Source organism: Lates calcarifer, linkage group LG21, assembly GCF_001640805.2.
Source record: "Lates calcarifer isolate ASB-BC8 linkage group LG21, TLL_Latcal_v3, whole genome shotgun sequence".
In the NCBI taxonomy this organism is placed as follows: domain Eukaryota; kingdom Metazoa; phylum Chordata; class Actinopteri; family Centropomidae; genus Lates; species Lates calcarifer.
Window position 1 is genome coordinate 5,326,399 of NC_066853.1, and position 20,598 is coordinate 5,346,996.

The window sequence follows — 20,598 nt, forward strand, 5'->3', positions numbered from 1 at the left end:
TCCTTTTACAACGCCTCTGAGACTTTCAGTCACAACCACAAGTGTGCACATGCTGTCATACAAAAAAAAACCACAAACATCAAAGACATTTGAATGCATTCAGCATCTGCCAACATATTCAGGGATGCTTCAGATCCTCACATACATACTGTACATGCAAACGACACTCCCAGGCATGTATTATCCACTGCTGTGTTACGAATGTCTCTCTAGGCTATTTTAGACTAATTTAAAAATTGTACCTCCCAGGCCTCTGCGCCAAGAAGATACATTTCAGTATGCAAAGTATTAAAGAAGGAGAGGGAAAATACCTCTGGCATTAACTATAGGTGAACTGCAGGTCATTTAGCTGGGCCTCCATATCTAATATGGTCATTAGAAGTGATGAGTAAGCCCCTCAACTTCTGCAAAACTATTTTTGGTTGCTCTGAAAACAAAATCATGAAATGTCCAGAGTTAGGGGTTTGTGAGAAATGGACTGGGAGGCTTGGAGCCAACTGCAGCCTTACAGATAAAGCATTGCACCATCAGACTGGGCCACAGTGGACTTCCAAGTTCACAGTAGGGGCTCTGCAGTGAAGAGAAACCGCAGAATTGTTTCCCTTCTGGCCACAGCTTATTAACTCACTCTCGCTCTCTCTCTCTCTCTCTCTCTTCTCTTGTCCCCTTTTCCTTTTTTTTATTACTGCATTCTCTCCACAACCCATTTGTCATCGCTGATATTACACTATACTGTTCCTTGCCACACTCTTCTGCCTGTACCCTATATAACCAACCTTTTTTTCCCTATCTCTTAGATGTGAGGGGATATAATTGATGATGCATTGATTTGAGTCACTGAGGAAAATAGAGATGTATGCACAGCATTTAATGATAAAAGGAATTTAGTCTGAAGTGGCATTAAGTGTTCATGTTAACAAGGAAGGAAGACATGGAAGAATAATAATGTACAGTTTGTAGCCCACGGCAAAAAAAAGGTTTATTGCTGTAACTCTAAAGCAACATTAACAGACACAGGTTTCTCTTGATCTCAATCAGCCTCAGTCTTAATGGATTGGAAGGTGCATTCACCTCACAATAGCGTTCTATATGCTCATTTGTCAACATAAACCTGTCCAAACAATAAGGCTATTTTCTATTAAGCTTTTTAAAGGCACAATCAGAACCTGCTCTCCCTCTTGAATCACTAAGACACCAGCAAAATAGCTTATTGTGTGCCAGTCCATTCTCTTTTAGCACAGTAAACTTTTGTGTTTTTCTCCTCAGGTGTGGTATGATGGTAGTTTTTGTTAACTGTATTAACTTTTTATTCTCTCTCTGCTAGAGACCCTTTAGGAATCCATGTACTTTATCTTATCTACCTACAGGATGAACGTAACAGTCTAGCACTGCTCCTTGCTTTTATTATACCTGCTAACATGCATAAATAACTAAATGTAAAAGCTAACATCATAACAGTATAACTATATATAGAGGAGAGAGGGAGTGGGGGTATGATACACAACACAGGTTTCAGGCTTGAATCACACCATAGATGTTGCAGTTATGAGGTATGCGCTGTAACCATTTGCCTAGCGTGGTGCTGCTTGAAATAGTTAATCTTAACACAACAACGAGAGGCAAGGTTTACGGTGAATTGATGTGGAGGTGATGCATATTCGTCCGTTTTAGAAAGGTAGAACTTGAGAGCATCAGAGCCTTCTGTGTGAGATGTATTCATGGAGTGAAAGGTCAGAGATGCCAGAAATTTTAGTGGGATTTCTGATATAAAATAGTTGAGTCATTCATGAAGTGCTTTGACCAGACTTGATATTCAGATAGTGGAGAGTAATTAGTGCCATGTTGCATTCAGGCCAGGTGGATGAGTCATTGATTTCTGATATTTTAGTAAATTAAAATTTAGATTTCTGGGTAATTTTGGGGTTTTGGTTGAAAATATTCTCCCTTACATCTCCTCACTTTACCTGGTGTCTCCTCCCTCACACATATGCCTGCTCTCTTTCTGTCTACCCTCTCACCCTCTGTCTCTGCCCACTTCTCTGTGTCACCCAGTCGGCTTCCTTCCGCCTGTATATCCCCTGCAGATGGCAGTGGCTGTGTTCCGTCCCACTGGGACAAAGTGTCCCACAGGGGCTTAATCCGGTTGCCAGTTTCCTGTCCCCTCCTGCCACTCTGACATCTCCACCGAGTCCTTAAATTACCTCACCGGGCCGAGTTGTGCTCTTGAATTTAAATCAGTGTGTTTAATTATAGCTGCTTTTTAAACAGGTTCTCGTACCCAGAGGTACAGTAGGTCATAGCTTCAATGAGAAGCCAAAAATTGTTACAGGCCTGTCTATGTTAGGTTGCCACACAGTGAGGGTAATTAAGCATTTTAATTAAGCCAGGGACTAAACACTGAAGTTATGCTCTTGGGGCGGTATTGAAATAGTTTTAGGAAAGGTAACGACATACAGCACAGCACAGTGATTTCACCCTATATTTATTTGTTTTTAAACTCTACTAATACACAACCATCAACACACAAAGAGTTGTACTCTCATTTTTCAAACTATGTTCTTGCTGTGAGTAAAATGGAGATATCATCCGTCGGGGCCCCACTGATCGCTCCTCCTGTCTCTCCAAACATGTTCACAGCAAAGTGCACTTAAACTCCAGGGCTTTGTAGATAACTAATCGTGTGTGTTAATGCTTTATGCAGCAGCAGCATCACCCGCTTTTATACACACAAACACAAACACACACACACCCTCCTTCCAGCTCTCTCTTTCTCCCTCTAGTTGTGAACATTTCAAGTGGCAGTGCACATGAATGGTTTGACAGGCTGCCATGGTAACTGCACGGCCGAGACACGGTCGGGCTGACAGACATTTCCGACTCAGCCTGGTGTCGCCACATTGGTGTTGCCATGACAACTTGGTAAACAGCACGCCTTCCTCTCAAAGAGATGGAGAAATTTGTTGGAAGTCTTTGGGGTGTGTTCGGCTTTAATCTACGCCAGAAGTAATAGCATGAAGAAAAAAAAAGAAATTGAAACTATACAAGCCTGTCAAATCTGTCAATCATAACTGGGTAAGATGAATGAATCAACAGCTATATACCCATGGCTGTTCATTACATACCACGTCTGTGAGTGTGTGGTCAATTTGACCATCTGCATGTCCCCTGGGTGCAATAACAATGAAAACAGAGGTCCCCTAAGTAGGTCAGTTGTTGGTGTGAGGCTGGGCAGGCTTATCTGGGCACACAGTGGTCCGGCTCAGTGGTCCAGCTCTCTTTGTTCCACAACACGGCTCTGCTCAGCGCTCCCACAGAGGCAGCCAGCACTGCCGCAGCCCCGGGGTCAAGTCTTTCCAGCAGCACAGCTCAGGGCTCCGTTTCCTTCATAATAGAGACACAGAGGTGATTACTGACTGTGGTAATCTTTATGTATGTGTGAATGGATTACCTTAAAATTACCTTTTCTGGCATGTTCATCAGACCAGTCAGCGCTGGTTCAGTATTAATAGGATGTCAGTCAAAAAAGAATCAGCAGAGGAAATGCTGTAAATCTTATTCTTATAATAAACAGACAGAGAGTTTGATTTTGACAGTAAATTGCACTCTGGCTGTCATCTTTTAAAGGTTTCACATAGAAGCAGGTTCACCAGTTAGTTCATACAGACTGCTACAGGAGCCGTCTAATCCACCATAACGCTGGTAACCCAGTAATGGACACTCAGTTCCAGCATTATGGATCAAGCCTTTTAACATATGGGTGACATTGTCTGCAAAAGCTGATTGACTGATTGAGGTGGAAAAGTCGATGTATCGCTAAAAACTAAATGTGACTATATGCAACGGAAACAGTCTTGGCACGTAAGTCATGACGTAGATGAAGCATGTGACTTATTTGTCACTCAAGCTTCTGAGTCACTGAGAAGATGAAAAATAGTGGCAGACAAAAACAATCTGTGAGGAGTGATGAGAAGACTGTAACTGTCCTCAAATAAATACGACACGCGGCAGTGGATGGAAACACACAACACATTAGTTCACATTTTATTTTGTCAGTTTTCTGGAAGTTTGATTAAAATTTACATTGCATTTGGATGGAAACCTGGCTAGTGTGGCAGTACAAGTCCCAGGACCCTGAAACTGAAGCAGTTATCATTTTATTATTGATACCTGAGCTTTTCCTGCTGTGGTATGTTCAAAATGTCCTCCATGAAAACAGGCCCATTAGTTCTACTGTTATCACCAGAACTGCCATAAAATAAAACATCAGTTTCAGCTAATTCTGTACTTCTCCCTTCCATAATTGTAGTTTAAACATGCTGAAATGAAACACCATAATCAGTGTAAAGTTCCTTAGAAATTAAAAAGTAAAATCTTTTAACTGCCAAGGGGGAAAGTAGGTTCATCTGGAGTTTAAATCACTAGTCCCACATGTGTTTAGGTGCATATTTAGTTAATAATGCAGTGGTATCTTTATATACAAAATAAATATTGGTGAAATTAACTGAAGTAAGCACTTTACACTGGGATATGAATGTCTAATGGCCAAAGTAGCACTTGGCGGTGCTTGAGGGTCTGGATGGCACACACTTTAAAACACATTGTACTGTGGATAATGTTTTTTTTCTCTAATGTATATTTCTGCTAGAGAGACACCAGCTGCAGGAAACAAATTCCATGTGTGTGTCAACATACATGGCCAGTAAAACTGATTCTGATTCTGATTTTTTCTTTTATTTGTCTTGTTTATTGGGCCATGCTACACAATTAAAAAGCAGTGGCCTTAAAATCATAGAATATTTAAGATAATATTGGTTTTGTAATCTGGCATTTATTCTAATTATTTGTTATATATTAGCAGGGAACAAGAGGTTTGTAAAGCCACAAGTTTTGCAATATTTTAATAAAGTTGCCACTGCATATATTCACTGTAGATATGTATAGAGATATACATAGAGATATATTAGGTAATTTCTAGTTTTCAAAGGAAAATGAAGTTGATTTACTGTAGGTGTGTATGAGTGCTTGGGCTTGCTTATTGTGTGATTTAGAGGGAGCTTCAAATGTAAAGTGACCTGAATGCCGGTGATGTCAGCCCCTCCATTCATGAAACACATGAATAATTGAGGAAGCAGCAGGCTCAGTGCACCAGCACCAAGTAGAGGTGAAATGCAAAGTGAAAACCATCTCTTTCCTCTCTCTCATTTGCTCTGTCTCTTACCCTCTCTCGTTCTCTCTCTGTCCGCTTGCACATTTTCCCTCAATCTCCTTCCATCTATTGTCAGTCCGCAACCGTGAAATTCTGTGAACGAGGAGCAGAAATCGCGAGAGAAGAGTCTTGCTTGGAGACTAGCGGATGCAGTAATCAGGCAGATGATCCAACGGCAGGGAGAGCGGAGGAAGAAAAAGGGGGAATGGAGAAGTGCAGGTTGCTAAGAGGGAACAGGAGCTTATCAGTCTTAATTAAACAAAGGGAAGAGAGTGAGCCATAGAAAGAGAAAGAAAAAAACAGAGCCTGATCTCCAGCTTCTGTGGTTTTTCCTCATCTGTCGGGAAAATACGTTCTTTTTATCTCCCTCTGCTGCGTCCGCTTCCTCCTCCTTTTCATCCCATCCTCCTGGCATGCTCCGGAACTCGTCCACCCTCCTCCCCTTTATCCCTCATCCTTCTCTCCTTTCTCCTCTTTCCCCCTCCAACCCCTCCCCTTTCTCCTATGCCTCATCCACGGCTCCCGCTGCGTGAATGAAGCCGTTTGAAAAGGGCTGATCGCGGCGGAGCAGCTCTCTACATGGCTACAACCAGGTTAGTGCCAGGAACCACTGCCTGCCTACCTGCCTGCATTCGGTCGGAATTACATGGAGCCTGCATAATGATTTGTCTCCCTGCTTGGCAAGATCGGCATGTACTATTTAGAAGGAGAGTACGATGAAGAGGGACGGGAGGCAGCTGCACCTCAGACCACCAATGCCTCTTTGGCAGGTGGTGTTAAGGGTGATGTAAGCTGGTTATTAGGAGATCAGAGCTGGCCAGGGAAGATCAGTGGCCCTAAGCCTGCTAAAGAAAATCTCCCTGCCTGCCTCTTCCATCTTTTCTTTCTCTCTCTCCCTCTCTCTCTCTTTCTCTCTCTCTCTCTCTACATTTATCTGTCCAGCTACCTTTCTTCTTTTACACTTAAAGGAAATTGCAGTGGGATGATCCGCTGGATGAACACCTCATTACTGGGGGCTGCCTACGACGACATGGTGGTGTTTGAGTGTGTGACAGTGGCCAATGAGGGCTGTCGCTGTCTTGAGGGCTGCTACGGCGAAGTGTTGAGGGACTGTGTCTTTCAGCAGGGGTATGGAAATACTAGGGTGTGTGTGTGTATGTGTGTGTGGGTGTGGGTGTGGGTGTAGGTGTGTTTTAGTGCCAGTGTACATGTGCAGAGAGTGAATGGGTGGGGTTTGGTGTCGGGTTTGCTTATATAATGCATATGGTTCATGGGTGTATTTAAATGTGGAGGTGTTTTAGTTTGCAGTATTTTGTGGATTACGTGTGTCATGTTGCTAAGTTTATCATTTCAGTAAAAACAGATGGAAACCAATGTATTTCTGCAATACGTTGGCGTAGGTACTTTGTGTCCACACGCACGCCCATGTTTATGTCTGCTTCTGTGTACTGTATACGCATTCCTGTGTGTGCATGCGCAGTGGTTGCCAGTGAGTGTGGTGCTCCTCATGGCCTTTTCAAACCAAGTGGAGCTGAAGGGCCACTGCCAGATGGGTATTTTCCAGGGTCAGCAAAACTGTGAAAACAAGTGGGGCCCTCAGAAAGGCCCGGAACTCTGTTCTTTTGTGAAGCTGAGCGTTTGAACAGCTTGAGCCAGTTGGATTTAGAGCTTTAGAGCTTATTTAAAGAAAAGACTGTAACAAAGTGGAGCAAGCTGCATGCTTGTTTCCCTTCTTTTTATTTTCTTGCACTCTATATGTAAGAACTTGACCTATTTTGAATGAGTCTGACATGTGGGGATCCCGTTTGATCAACACCTTAAAGTCAGTCGGCTGTCTGTCTGTGCAGGGCTCTGTAATGCAGATGAGTTCCGTGCTCGAGCCTCTGGGACCAATTCCCTCTCGCACAGTATGCAAATGAACACACTGTGCTGTACAAAATGTGACATTTTGTGTTTTAATAATCAAGTAAGATGTGAACAGTGCCATATACAGTAAGTTTGGATCAAGATAAAGCTGTGATTTACCATCTGTAACACCACTGTGGACTGTAATGTGTTTTATTTTACTGGAACAGGGTAACAAAAAGCTTTTCTGTTAGTTTGTTTTATATTCATATCATTTTCAAAGTATTTGAAATGACTTCTCTATACCACGAAGCATTGCAATTAGTATTCTGTGAAGTATCAAGTTTTTTTATCTATCCGTGTATTTATTATAGCTCATAGAAGTTGAAGAAATTGACGAGGCCTCAATTCACATGTACACATAAAAATAAATAGTGCACACAACTATAGAGTGAATAATTTAGTATACAAAGGCATTATGAAGTATCTATAAATTATAATTATGGATATTTGTATCAAAAAGTTAAAAATCGGTCATCAAATGTGCAGAATCCAAGCCCTCGCCAGCCACCATGATGCATTGTCTGTCACATTGCCTCCCTGCTGTATTTCCCGCTCAGACAGCATCTCTAACAGCAGAGCTGGTGAAGTATATTTAGTCACACACTCTGAATATTTAAACCACTCTCTCTCTCTTCACTGTTGCTATAGCGATATTCAGTCTAAGCTGAGCTTTGTTTGAGCTTTGTAGTTGTGTAGGCGGTGCTTTAAATGATATGGCTTTTTAATTGTTCAATTGTTTGTCGGCTCTCTCCCTACAGTAAGTCATCAAAGGTAAATGCAGCCTTCAGATCAGTTAATCAGTCCAACTCTACAACTTGACAGCTCACGTGAGTGCTGCTGAAAACACACGTGAAGCGCACTTTGACCAGTATATCACACATTTGTAGTAACAAACAGGTGATGTACATGTAGCAGCAGCTGTGTCTATTATTCCACAGCTGAAGACCCCATTGTGTTTTTTCATTTAACTCCCCAAGCACTACAGTCCAGAGATAATGCACTGGCAGGTACTGTTGCATTATGTCAAACTCTCAATGTTTTGTTTCATGAAGCAGTCACCAACAAAGCATCTGTGATAGATGTTTTTGTCTACTTCTCTGCAGGCTAGCATCAGCTGCATGTTCACTCCATCCACACCACCATTCTGGTTCAAAGAGCAAACTGTTGTGTGAATGACTGATTGGGCTTAGTCATTCATATGCTGATGATGGATCCGTGTTCCCATTGTTTTCTGCCGTGTATCTGGAAAGGCGAGGTGGTCTGTGAATTCCTCCTCTGCTAAAAACAACTGGAGGTTCCTGTGTTAGAGAGATCCTGATATTCTATCCTCCAGTTCATGTTTTAGTTTATGTAATGCAGTTTTTCTCTCTCTCTCTCCCAAGTTTTTTTTCAGTCTGAGCTTTTGTTGCCTAACTAAAGCTCTTAATTATAAAATGTGTTGCTCTTGTAGCTATTATTTTTTGTTTAGTCCCAGCCCCTTTTCCCAAGAGGCCAAGCCACTGGTAAAACCTACATGGAGTATGATCAAAAGATTTTAGTCCTCAGGGGACCTGGATTTAGCTTCACACTAGACCACCACCCCACCCAGTCTTGCACCTTTTCACTCTAAACTAGAGTGTGTGTGTGTGTGTGTTTGTGTGTGTGTGTGTGTGTGTGTGTGTGTGTGTGTGTGTGTGTGTGTGTGTGTGTGTGTGTGTTTGTGTTTGTGTTTGTGTGTGTGTGTGTGTGTGTGTGTGTGTGTGTGTGTGTGTGTGTGCGCGTGTATGCTTCTCAGCATATGATGAAAGCTGACTTAGACAGCAGTAACCAAGCCAGGATGTGACATGGAAAAGAACACCACTGTCACATTGTATGAAGATGCTCTCTTTGTCTGTATGGGGGAAGAAACTGAGCAGTATGTTTGTTTATATTTGCATACTTGTACAGTACATTGTTTGCATGAGAACATGTAGTGGTGGTGGATGCAATAACACAACAGTTGAGAACACGGTGTGTGCTGTGTCTGCCAAATGTTTTCATGTATTGTGTCAAGATTATTATTATTGGAACATAGTGGTTTACTATGCACTTTTGGGTAGCATGCTCAGATGCTCTCAGGTTGGATTGGAGGTTGTGGATGACCATGAGCATTTGCCATGAGCTCCAGTGCTCCCAAGTTCAAATATAAACTTAATAAGAACTGTTACTATTCTCTAAATAAATCCTTTGCTGCTCATTTCATTCAAACTGGTATCCATATTATTAAAAATGAATATATTCTTAATACATCCATCTGTTGGATCATCACACAACAAACTTGCACATTTACCATGATTTGACAGTCTTCTACTGAGAACCTCTCATGACTGACAGTTGTTAACAATCTGTTGAAACCACTGACTGATAAAATTTGAGCAGTCCTTACTGATGATAATTCCCCATGTTTTCTGAGAAGAGTGCAGACAGAAAGATGCAGCACAGACAGATCAACCAATAGAAGTTCCAATGGCCATAGGGTCACAGTCCCTCACTGGCTTCCCACCAGGAATTATGGCAAGTACTGTAGTTTTTAGTGGGGCAAAGCCAATCAAACTGCCCCTGCACCACCATGTCATTTCAACTGCCATGCTATCACAACTTACAGTACTCAAGAACCTAACTTAAATTCAGGACTAAACATATGTGTTTACTTGAAAGAAAAATGTACTTTTGAGTGCACAAAATGTTCTCCACCCGTAGCCTTATTTCTAGGAATGTATTTTTTAGGAGTTTTTAATTTTAGATGGATGAGAACAGCCCCCAAAAGCTCCTCCAAAGAGTAAACTGATGACCTTGGACAAAACATGCAGAATGGCCAGCAGATGTACAGCATGTTTAATAAGCTGCCCGCAGCATAGGATGATGAAATTACCCTGGAAGGAGATAACACATTTTATTAATGTGTTGCTCTGACCACAGAGAACTGTGACGCAGTGTAGGGAATGGTTCAGCAGTATTGGACAAACAGAACCGGGGGGCTTCCACCAGCCAGTACCTGACTGTGTGGCAAAAAAAGATTCATTCTTAGTTTTTACAGCTCTCAAACTTTGTTTTAGGTCTGTATCTAATTTGTTGCCATGGAAACAGCCATTGGCCCACAGAGTTTCCTGCAGTGTTTGTAGCAGAGGCAGGACACTGCACCTGAAATAAAGACTACCTCTGTTTAAAACATAAAAAATGAATACACTTATGAAATGAAATATTAACCTTTGAGGAAAAAGCACAGGTAGCTACTATTTCACACAACAAATGCCATATATTTAATGATTAATGCTGTTTAGGACCTCATTCACTAACAGAGTTGATCAGGAAATGAGATGCGACAGGATCTGGTGGCTCATCACCTCACCTAAACACTTTGATGGGGCAAAACCCTTGCCTGGTTCATTTTGTCTGCAAACTTGCATTTGTACTGTATGTTACCCAGACAGTCTCCTGGTTCAGACAGAGATTATCCTGTATGCTGAATATCAATGCACTCTGCTTCCAACCATCAAAGTGTGCATGTGTTTTTACAGAGTTATACCCTGATGGATGACATACACCACTTTATAATGCAGAAATGAATATAAACAACTTGAAAACTGTGCCAAAGATACAGTAATTAAGGCTTAACAGAAGCCTGGAGACTGTGGCAGTAGGGGATACCTACAACAAAAAATAAATGTTGAGCAATGGCTGGCTTTTAAAGGGAGATTTCTTACAAATGTACTCCTCATCAGGCCAGTTGGTACGAGTCAGTTTTCAGTGCAGAGTACACGATGTACAGTACAGTCAAAATGATCATCCGCTGAACAGCACGCCACTTGGTAATCATATAAACTGATGTCAGAGGTACCATAATATACCAGAGATGAATTATCTATCTATCTACCCTGCATTCAACAGCTGTGACAGCTCTGTGTTGCCCTTGCCTTTTAAAATCAAACAGCTTCTGGTACAGCAGACCCTGACAGTCAGACAGAAGCTGTCGACGCTGCTCTCTATGATTCAATGCTCAAAGCTGCAATGAAGTCCAGAATGTAACAGTAGATCAGTAATTCATGGCCACTAACAGCGGCCATTGGCCGGCAGTGACGTAATGGCTTGCATAACGCCATGTCAAGTAATCGAGCCTGGCGGGCGCGCTGCCACACAGATCACTTACAGAGCCTTTTGTTAGCTTCTGTCATTTTGAGGAGAAGGCTTCTTGCTGAGCCACTGGTATGTGAGCGTGTGTGTGTGTGCAAGAAAAGAGAGTGTCTGGTGCTGGATCAGAGAGGCTTCCTGATAGTAACGTAGTGTTCAATGAAAGAACAGGGACTACCTGTCTTAAGACAGTCCATCCACTTGGCTGGAGAGCTGTTAGTGCAGGTATTTAGGCAAATCCCTTTGTAAAAGTCAACATATACCTTAATATGAGATAACAGAATCGGATGCTGTAGGCCTGCTTTAATAGCCAGAATGATGCTTTCCACCTGCCACTGTATCTCTGATCATATAATCCTTGTTATGTCTCCCAGACTGGCTCCATGGCTTTACTGCAGGCATGGAAACAGGTTTAGGATTTCAGGGGAAAAAAATCTCTAATTATTGTAAGGCTTCATTTTTTACAGGATTTGAAAGAAACAGCTCAATAAATGTCAGGGTCGAGACAATTTAAGTTGGTTGTTTTTCCAGACTTGGTACATTTCTTAATCAAATTGGCGATGGGCTCAAAAACAAGCATATTGATTTCTCTGTTGCCTTTAAAGTGCGCCATTAGTGAGAAAATCCTCAGGTCATGTGTGTAAAGGTGTCTTACCACATTTGTTTTCCTCACTGCTGCTGCTGCTGCTGCTGTTGTTGTTGTTGTTGTTGTTGTTGGTGGTGGTGGTGGTGGTTTCCTGTATTAGCTTAGCTGTTATTAGCCAGGTGAGCACATGATGCTTCAAGCCCGCTAAGCCTCAAGTGATGTAAGTCTGAGGAAACAGTGTGTGTGCAGTGCTGCTGACCACATTGATCTGTAAAGTAATGTCACTACCTTGCTGATGCTTAGACTTTGATATATTTGTATGTGATTTCTCTGACACACTTTGTGATTGTACAGGCTACACTGTATTGCTCTGTTTGATTTAAGACCAGTGTACAACATCCTCCAAAAAATATACATCCTGATAAAAATGTACAGGTTGTACAGACATTGTTTTTGAGAAATGTCAATTGGCCAATTTTGGAGTCGGCAAGTTTAGGATATAAGGTTGTTGAGAAAATTAACAGACAGGAAGAATGTATTAGTCAGATGAAGTAAAATGAATAGTTTTTCTTATCCCTCTTTCTCCCTCTTCTCTTTTAGCACTGCCAGTAACTCAAACAAGAGCACACCTGCCTGCTCACCAGTCCTTCGTAAACGCTCACGCTCTCCCACACCACAGACCCAGGAGGGTGAGAACATGGTGGAGAAGGGTTCAGACCACTCCTCTGACAAGTCCCCCTCCACGCCTGAGCAGGTCGTCCAGAGAACATACTCCCTGCAGTCAGCACGAAGCGGGGGAAAGAACTCAAAGGTGAGTCACAAGAAGATGCTTCTTTTTACTGTTTGAGTACCTGTTAGGTTAGCCTCACAGTTTGAAGTGTGGTGTAGTTTTATCGCAGTTTCAAACATGTTTAGCATCTAGCACTCAGTATTTCGAGATGTAAAACCTCATAAAGTTCTCAGCTCTGTCAAGAACACTTAACAGCGTGTCCTTTCCACTGAAAAGAGTTGGTGCTGTGAGGAGAGCTTCCCAGTAGAGAACAGCTGAAAAGCTGTCACGAGAGGCCTCACTGTAGTACTCTAGGTGCTGATTTCACAGACAAGGATTAAGGTCTGAAAAGGATAAGATTTAAACACTTCTTTGAAACTATGAATTATCTCCAGAAACATGACAGCAGACATTACAACTGATTATTATACTTACATCCACTTAGATGCAAATACAGTAAGAAAGCATCAAAAAGCAGGTGCATACAGGGTTATACAATGTAAATATTTATATCATGTAAGAGTGTGGCATGTTTTCTTCTTCTTTAAAGAGAGAGGAATGTGATTTTATTCCTGTCATACTGTGGCATCAGCCTGCCATATTGCATTTGATTATATATCGTCAGATTGAAGTCCGTGTTGACTCTGTCATAGCCAAGATGATATGTAAACTCTCTATGCAGCCATTCATCAGCTGTGACTGCATAAATACGTCAGTTGGCCTGGCGTTATGATTCCTTTCCCCAGTGTAGTGACGTATGTGTTATGATTGATTATTGACTTGTACAAACTGATATGTAACTAGTGAGCTGTAACTATCACTCTCCCCCCTCAGGAGAGATTGCACCCTCCTCTCCATTCCAGCCTTTCATTTTTGCATCTCATTTACTTCCCAGTCTCTAAGCTCTTTATTTCCCTTGCCAAAAACTATAATTGAATGATAGAACAGAGAGAGGGGTGTTGTAATGTGGCCGTTCAGTCCTACCCTCAGACCTGTAATTTAGGAGTAGAAGTCTGCTTCAACCCTTCACAGAGCTGAGTTTGTCTGAGTTGTCCCTCATGATGAAATCAAGCAGAGATAATGAGTCACACTGACAAAACATAGGTACTTAGATACTCACTACTGAGATTTGGAAGAATTAGATGATGTACGATGAAGGAACTCTGAATTCAAATCAGTGCAGGACAATACAGTTTGGTCCACACTGTCACAGTAAAAGTTTTAAATAAGGTGCAGCAACTAACAGCATCATCAAAGTACTGCAACATCAGAGTCAGTTGTCAGGTTAGTTTCTGCACCATATTAAAAACTTACCAAAACTGCATGTTCCACATCATATCCCTCTTAAACTAGTGACATGGTCATGAGCCAAGGTTTAACTGTTATATTAGATATTTTTAGATAAATATAGTAGATATTTTCAAACATTTTATCATTAGCATTTTTTTCCTTCTGATTTTAAGACGTTTAAGAAATGAATTCAGTCTAAAGATGTGATGAGAATGGTATGTGTCCAGGGTTTAAGAGATAAGTTCACATCCTTTCAAGTCTGTCTTAAAATAATACTTAGGTGCTCATATGAACATTGAAACTGATTTTACTTACTATAATTGTCCTCACTACTATAGATGCCTTCTTGATTCCAGTGATTCCAGTGTAAATGATGGGGGATAAAATTCACAGTCCTCACTCTGTGTTTATGTGAAGCTAATATGAAGCATCAGCAGTCTGAGAGTGAGAGAGATAAAGTGAGTATCTTTCAAAGCTACAGTCTTTTTACTATGAAATTTCCTTTGTTTTACTATCCTTCTGTCACATCTCGACAAGGAAACACTGTTCAGGGAACCTAGAAGAAGGAATTAGTTGGTTCGTCTCACTCAGAATGCTCATGCCTCATATTAACTGTAGATTATAATCTGTAGATTTTGTCCCTCATCCCCTACATTGGCAGTGCATTATAAAGGATCTGTTAAGTAAAAAGCAAAAACTCTCTTGATGTACATATAAGCATGTAAGAAAGAGTAAGGGGTGGTACATGACAGCAGTCTTAAGTCTTCATATATAAGTGTAGAAAGACAACAGAAAGAGCAGCATCACATCTGTGGACAACCCAGGTTCTTACTGAGAACACCATGAAAATGGCAGAAGAATTTTTTTTTAAATATTATTTAAGTAATTCCATCTGCATCGTCTCCCTTCACAACTGAAATTGAATTTGAACCTTTTACACATTCAGGTTATTTCACAGAAGGAGCATGTGGCTCTAATGTTTTGTATGCTCAGCACTCATTTGAGCTCCCAAAATGTTAGAAATAAGCCATGACACTCCATCTTTTACTTTCTCATCTGTCTGTGCTGTTTTCAAATCACATTGTTGTGTTTGACTCTTTGTTTGGATCATTTCTTTTGTCTCCATAACACAGTGTGCACGCTTTCTCTCTTTGCTGCTGCTGCTACATACCATGTGATAATGTGTGCCATCTGATAATGACTGTTCAGTTCTTCTGTTGGTACTTTCAGCTGTTTCTTCTTGCAGTTGATTTCTTTTTAGTTTCATTTTTCTATCTGATTTTTCTTTGTTCTTCTCCTGATTGCATGCTAGTCTCACAAGCGACTTTCCAAAGTAAGCATTACTCTTTTTCTGTTCTTCAAATATTTCTGTGCCCAGCTCCCCCCACCCCTCTCCCATGCCCAACCTCCTGTCTTGTGAGCTGCTCTGTGGAAGTGTCGGAACCTTGTTTGCAATGCTTCACCCTGAAACCAGCTTGTTCCTGTGCACAACTGTTACAAGCCCCATCTGCCTGCACCCACAATCATAGCAGATGGACGTTCCTTGAAACCAACATGTCCACACCAAACCTCACTCACCTCCTTTCCTTTTCCTCTCCTGTCCTTTCTTTTCCTTTTTGGTGATATGCAATGTAGCAATTCCTGATTACATTTTCAAATATTTGTATTAATCTTTGTATACATAATGTATATAAATGTCACATCAGGATAGACAGTTTTTTGCTGTCCAGATGTAGAGAAATAAAAGAAACAAAATAGAAAGGAGATGCACACACATATAATGGAGAAGTGGAGTTTCATTTTCCAGATTCCATGAATGAAAATAAACATTTCTGGTGAAAATTTCTTAATAAACAGCAGTGCAGATAATTTCCTTTCTCTCCTGCGCTTCCTTTTTCCTACTTTGGCCTGCGTCTTATCCCTGTCTTTACAAATTTATCCTGTTGTTATATTTTGGCAATGAGGGCTTCATATCTGTCATGCTGTGTGACTGCCCGGCTGCAGAGGGATAAACTCTTAAAAATCCTGCCAGGATCCCGGTCCAGAGCTCCAGGACTTCATCATTATTTGAGCCGCCTCTCTGTTGCCACATGAGAGAATCCCTCGTGCTCATTTTCTCGCACCATGAGCCCAAAATCCCCCTCCCCCATTTTGCAAATGTACTGCAGACTGGTGTCACGTTTTAGTGCATCGCCCATACTGTCACTTCATCCATCTAATTTCCTACTTGTCAGATGTCATCCCACTTTTTTTTTTTTTTACTTTTTCTGTCACATGTTGAATTTATTGCTGAGCATATAGGGAGTACATATATAGGGTCTTATTTGTGTCAGACGTTTAGAGAAGACAGACAGTGAAATATATGGAGTCTGTACATGGTCTATTTGCTGCTATGCAGTTGCACAATCTGTTTCACGCACATACACACACACATATCCCAATTGATTACATCACTCCTCATTTCTGTGCAACAGTCAAACTCCCCCACCCCCAACCCTATTGCAACCACCCACCCACCCCACTCATGAGCCTCTGTGGTCAGCAGTGGTCACATGACCCCAGATGGCGTGAGGTTGTCCCAGCAACGTGAGCTTGATCACCCTAGCCCTAATGCAATCCAAATAAAAGAGTGTATTCAGCGAAAACAGGGGTGCAGTGCCTCTCTGCAGAAAGGGCCATATGATGATAACAGAGACAGTGATACAACAGTAATCAATCAGGCTTCTCATGTAACATACAAACCTGGATGGAGAGTCAAATTTAGTAGCACAGTAACATTTCTGATGTGAGGTCTCAGGAAGTATTGTTCCTTGGTCCCTCAGCTACTTCTCTCTCATCTTCTATTTCTTTGTGTTCATGTTGCTCACTGCTTTGGTTAATGTTTTGTTTTCTCTTTAATTTTCTTTCAGTATGACAGACTAAACCTGATTAAAGTAAGCATTTCTTCTTGTTTTCATTTGACTCATTGACAGTCCCTGCTGGCCCCCATTAAATCCCCTGGCCCTCCACTTCCTCTGTAGCTGTGCGACTGTAGGATCCCCCTTGGTAGTTTAAGTCCCTCGTGTCCTTTCCAATGCTTTCCATTCCCTGAATTAATGTGAAAGGACAGTGGTCTTTGTATAAAAAATGTATAAAACTGTTTATTTTGCTGAAGATCCCGCATTGTATAAAGCTGTTTGTAATTTGACATTCACGGCAGATTTCTTTTTTTTAATCTGAAAACTGACTCCACCCAAGTATTTGTTTTCAGAAGCAAGGCAGGTCAGTAGGGTTTGAAACCATCATTTGCCCTGTTCTTTGAATTAATTTTGTAATAACAAGAGAGCCACAAGTGTTTTCAAAGGTCTGTTTGCCATCATGATGGAAATATAATGTTGTTTCTACCCACAGACTGATTTCACCCCCAAAATTCAATTCAGAAATTGGATTTAATGTCAGACGTCCAAAACAGAGATGTTACTTGGTGGTTTCTTTGATGTTAATGTGGTCCTTATTAATTTGTTTGAAGCTCTGTATCCAGCAAAAAAATCACAGCTTTGTAATCCACATCTCCATATGTGGTGACATATAAACTAAATAATATAGTTTAGAGTTCTACAAGCAGACCCGATCAGTCACAGAGGAGTCCCAGGCAAAACTCTCTTTCTCTCTCACGTAAACAGTCACAATAAATAGTGTCTTCCCTTGTAAACACTGCCGTCATAAATCTCACTAACTCACTAGCATGCAGTCACACAAAGTCAAACACAATGGCACACACACCTTATCCAGACAGTGGCCTCAAAGTAATTCCTCTCTCGTGTCTCTGTCACCTTCAAATCAGATTAGCCCACATTAGCTCAGCTATCGTCACAGCCAGGCCTCAGGCCTGCTACTGCAGCTCCCTGCTCACTAACAACACACACTCTAGATAACCACCAAACCCTGTCAGACACACAGGAAACTAAGACAACCCCAGGCACAAAGGAAAAATTGAAAGTCAGGTTTTTTGAAACTGAACTGTGAGTGAACTGTGATGCAAATAAGGCCATTTGTGAGGCTGATTATGCACCAGGTCAAAATAAGAACAATGTTTAAAAGCCTGTTTAAAACACATTCTCCGTCACGCTTCAGGCCTTCCTAGGAAAAGTCAAACTATAATTTGTCATTAAAGGTCTCTAAAACAGGAGCAATAGGATTAAGTCGTCAGGTTTTGGAATTTTTTGTTACTTTAGCTTTAAATGTGACTTCATTGTACTACTGTAATCAGACACTGGATATCACTCGTTATTCCTCTGTTCCCCCTCTCCTCCCTCTGAATACCCTCTTCCTTCTTTCACCCTCTGAATGATCACCTGCATGTTTCCCCTCTGGGACTTTTGCTCTTAGACTGTTAGAGCGGGAAGTGTGTTTATGTGGCTGGAAAATGTTGTAATGTCATAGTCATGATTAAGATATATCTCTGCTGCCCTCTGTTGTTATAAAACTGCAACAGAATCAATTGACTATTCATGAAGAGCACACAAAATGAGTAATGATAGGAAGTCACCGCTGAAATATTTCATGAAAATAAACTAACAAATAATATTAGGAATATTATCTTCACACCTCACAAAACTACCAAGAAGTCTGAATAATTTCACCTGTTTACCTCATTTCTGACAATTTTTGGATTAATTTCGCAGCACTTTTTTGATGGAACAACTTTTCAGATAAATGTAGGTGACTGAATGATTATTTAAGACAGAAAGATTGAAATATTGTTAAATAAAAGCATTAACATAATTTTAACATTACATCTAATGTACTAATGCAGTATATGGCAGGTTTGGAGTGAAATTACTTTCAGTTACACAAATACAGGAAGCAGGTTTCCTCCTTTATTTTTAAAGACTCCTATATTTTGATAATCAGTAAATGTCTAATTTAAAGGACTTTGTGTAAATATCAGGGTTTTCTGAGTGCCAAAGTGAGTGAACTGAAAGAAAACGTCACCCTGCATTTACCTCAGACACATGTCTCTGATATTTAAAGGGTGTTGATAACTTCCTGTGATTTCTGGCAGGAAGGATTGTGAGGTACAGTTTGACCTTCGCGCCTGCTGGTACTTGTTATGATCAGGTTGATCATGTTTCACACTCTCAGTATGTCTGTATGAGCCCACAAGCCTTCTGCAGTTTTTCTTTACTAGCTTTACAGAGTTTAATACATCCTCTCTCTCTCTCTCTCCTTCTCTTTGTCTCTCTCCACAGAAAAGCCAAAGCTGGTACAATGTAAGTCACACCCTGTTTTTATTTACATTATTGATATGTGTGATTTTGTATGTCTTTTATGTGTGTGTATGTGTGCCTGTGTGTGTGTGTGTGTGTTCACGTCATATGTGTGACTCCTGGAAGTGTCCTGGAGTTGTTTTAGCGGTGAGTGTTGCTTACAAGATGAAAGATCATTGTCTTTGACCCTGTTTACTGGAGCACCAAGTCACTAGTGTGGGTTACTGGTCCTCCATGCAGGGATTAGCATGGGCTTAAAAGAGCAACAGGTGGACCTTTGTGATGCATGGGAATCAAGAGAATGGAAAGACCACAGTGGGACTTTAAACACTAGATACTTAAAACACTTACCAAAGTTAATTCTTCATTGTACACACAGCACAGACTCAAAAAAGCCAGAGTATTGTAGTTTTATATTGCACCACAAGATGGAGTGCTAACACAGTTTCTGACCTCTGCATAAATCTCAGATGTAGTCACTCACTGAGCCACCTCTTAGTAATTATTTTCAGAGTGTTGGACTTGACATCAGTCAGTGTCAAACTTTAGTTTCTCCAGATGTTTCTTTATTGGACTTTTTCCCATTTTTTATTGTTTTATTTTTTTATTTTTTCCCTGTGTGTACACTCTTCCCTTTTCTCCCTAGCATGAAAGACAACACATCCTGAGAGTAAGCATGACTTGTATTCTTGTGCAACCCTGAATATCTTTCTGTCTCTCTTGCTCTGCCTCTTGGTTCTCAGAGCGGTGGGATGATAAAATCCCTCCTGCCTGCCTGTTTCTCATTCCATTGACTTCACTCAGTGTTGTTACCACCTGATAGCAAAGCCACACTTTGGAGGAAGTGATTTTGTCAAGTTGAGGTAGATATATCTTAGATGTATGTCTACCTAAAGCCCAATAGGTCCAATCGCAGAACAATTCCTGGCTCATGCTCTTATTTGCTGCATCAAAACTTGGATGAGTGTGGAGGCTGTATTTTACAAGTCCCTCTGGTCACTGCTCAGACATCTAATTCTGGCATGCAACAGGTGGTAACAAGCGCGCTGAGTTTCCCACTGTACTAAACAAATCAACAAACCATCACAAGGGCCTCTGGACGAGCCTTGAATGCCTTTGAACAACAGGAGAATGGAGCATGGTGCTGTAGGTCTCAGCATGCCTCCCTCCAGTCCAACTCTGTTTCCCACATCCCAACCAACATGGACACTGGGACACATAGGCTTTAAGGTTTCGAGTATGACAAGTCAAAAAGTAAATACAGGGACCTCAATGCAAATACTGTTCAGTTCAAAAGAGGCTTGGGTCCAATAAGTCCAGACAGCTTCTTAAAAACTTCTCTAATCTACTCAGCTATAATAAACCACTCACATTTTCTCTACTGACCCGCTGTTCAGAAAGGAGCATCATAAATAACACCCTGACACTGTTAATGTCTAACAGA

General features: G+C 41.1%; 1 protein-coding gene across 15 annotated transcripts in view; it reads left to right on the plus strand.

The window, feature by feature from the left end:
* gramd1bb (GRAM domain containing 1Bb) overlaps positions 1 to 20,598 on the plus strand; it is a 153,710-nt gene that overhangs the window by 118,028 nt on the left and 15,084 nt on the right. For 11 of the 15 annotated variants that reach the window (XM_051065538.1, XM_051065536.1, XM_051065546.1 and 8 more), the window contains 4 exons: positions 12,447 to 12,657; positions 16,815 to 16,838; positions 19,137 to 19,157; positions 19,801 to 19,824. In XM_051065538.1, coding sequence (XP_050921495.1) covers positions 12,447 to 12,657; positions 16,815 to 16,838; positions 19,137 to 19,157; positions 19,801 to 19,824 — 280 coding nt within the window. Of the gene's footprint in view, positions 1 to 5,693; positions 5,800 to 12,446; positions 12,658 to 16,814; positions 16,839 to 19,136; positions 19,158 to 19,800; positions 19,825 to 20,598 lie in introns of those variants that run through there. The other 4 variants (XM_051065544.1, XM_051065539.1, XM_051065540.1 and 1 more) reach the window with 4 other exon arrangements.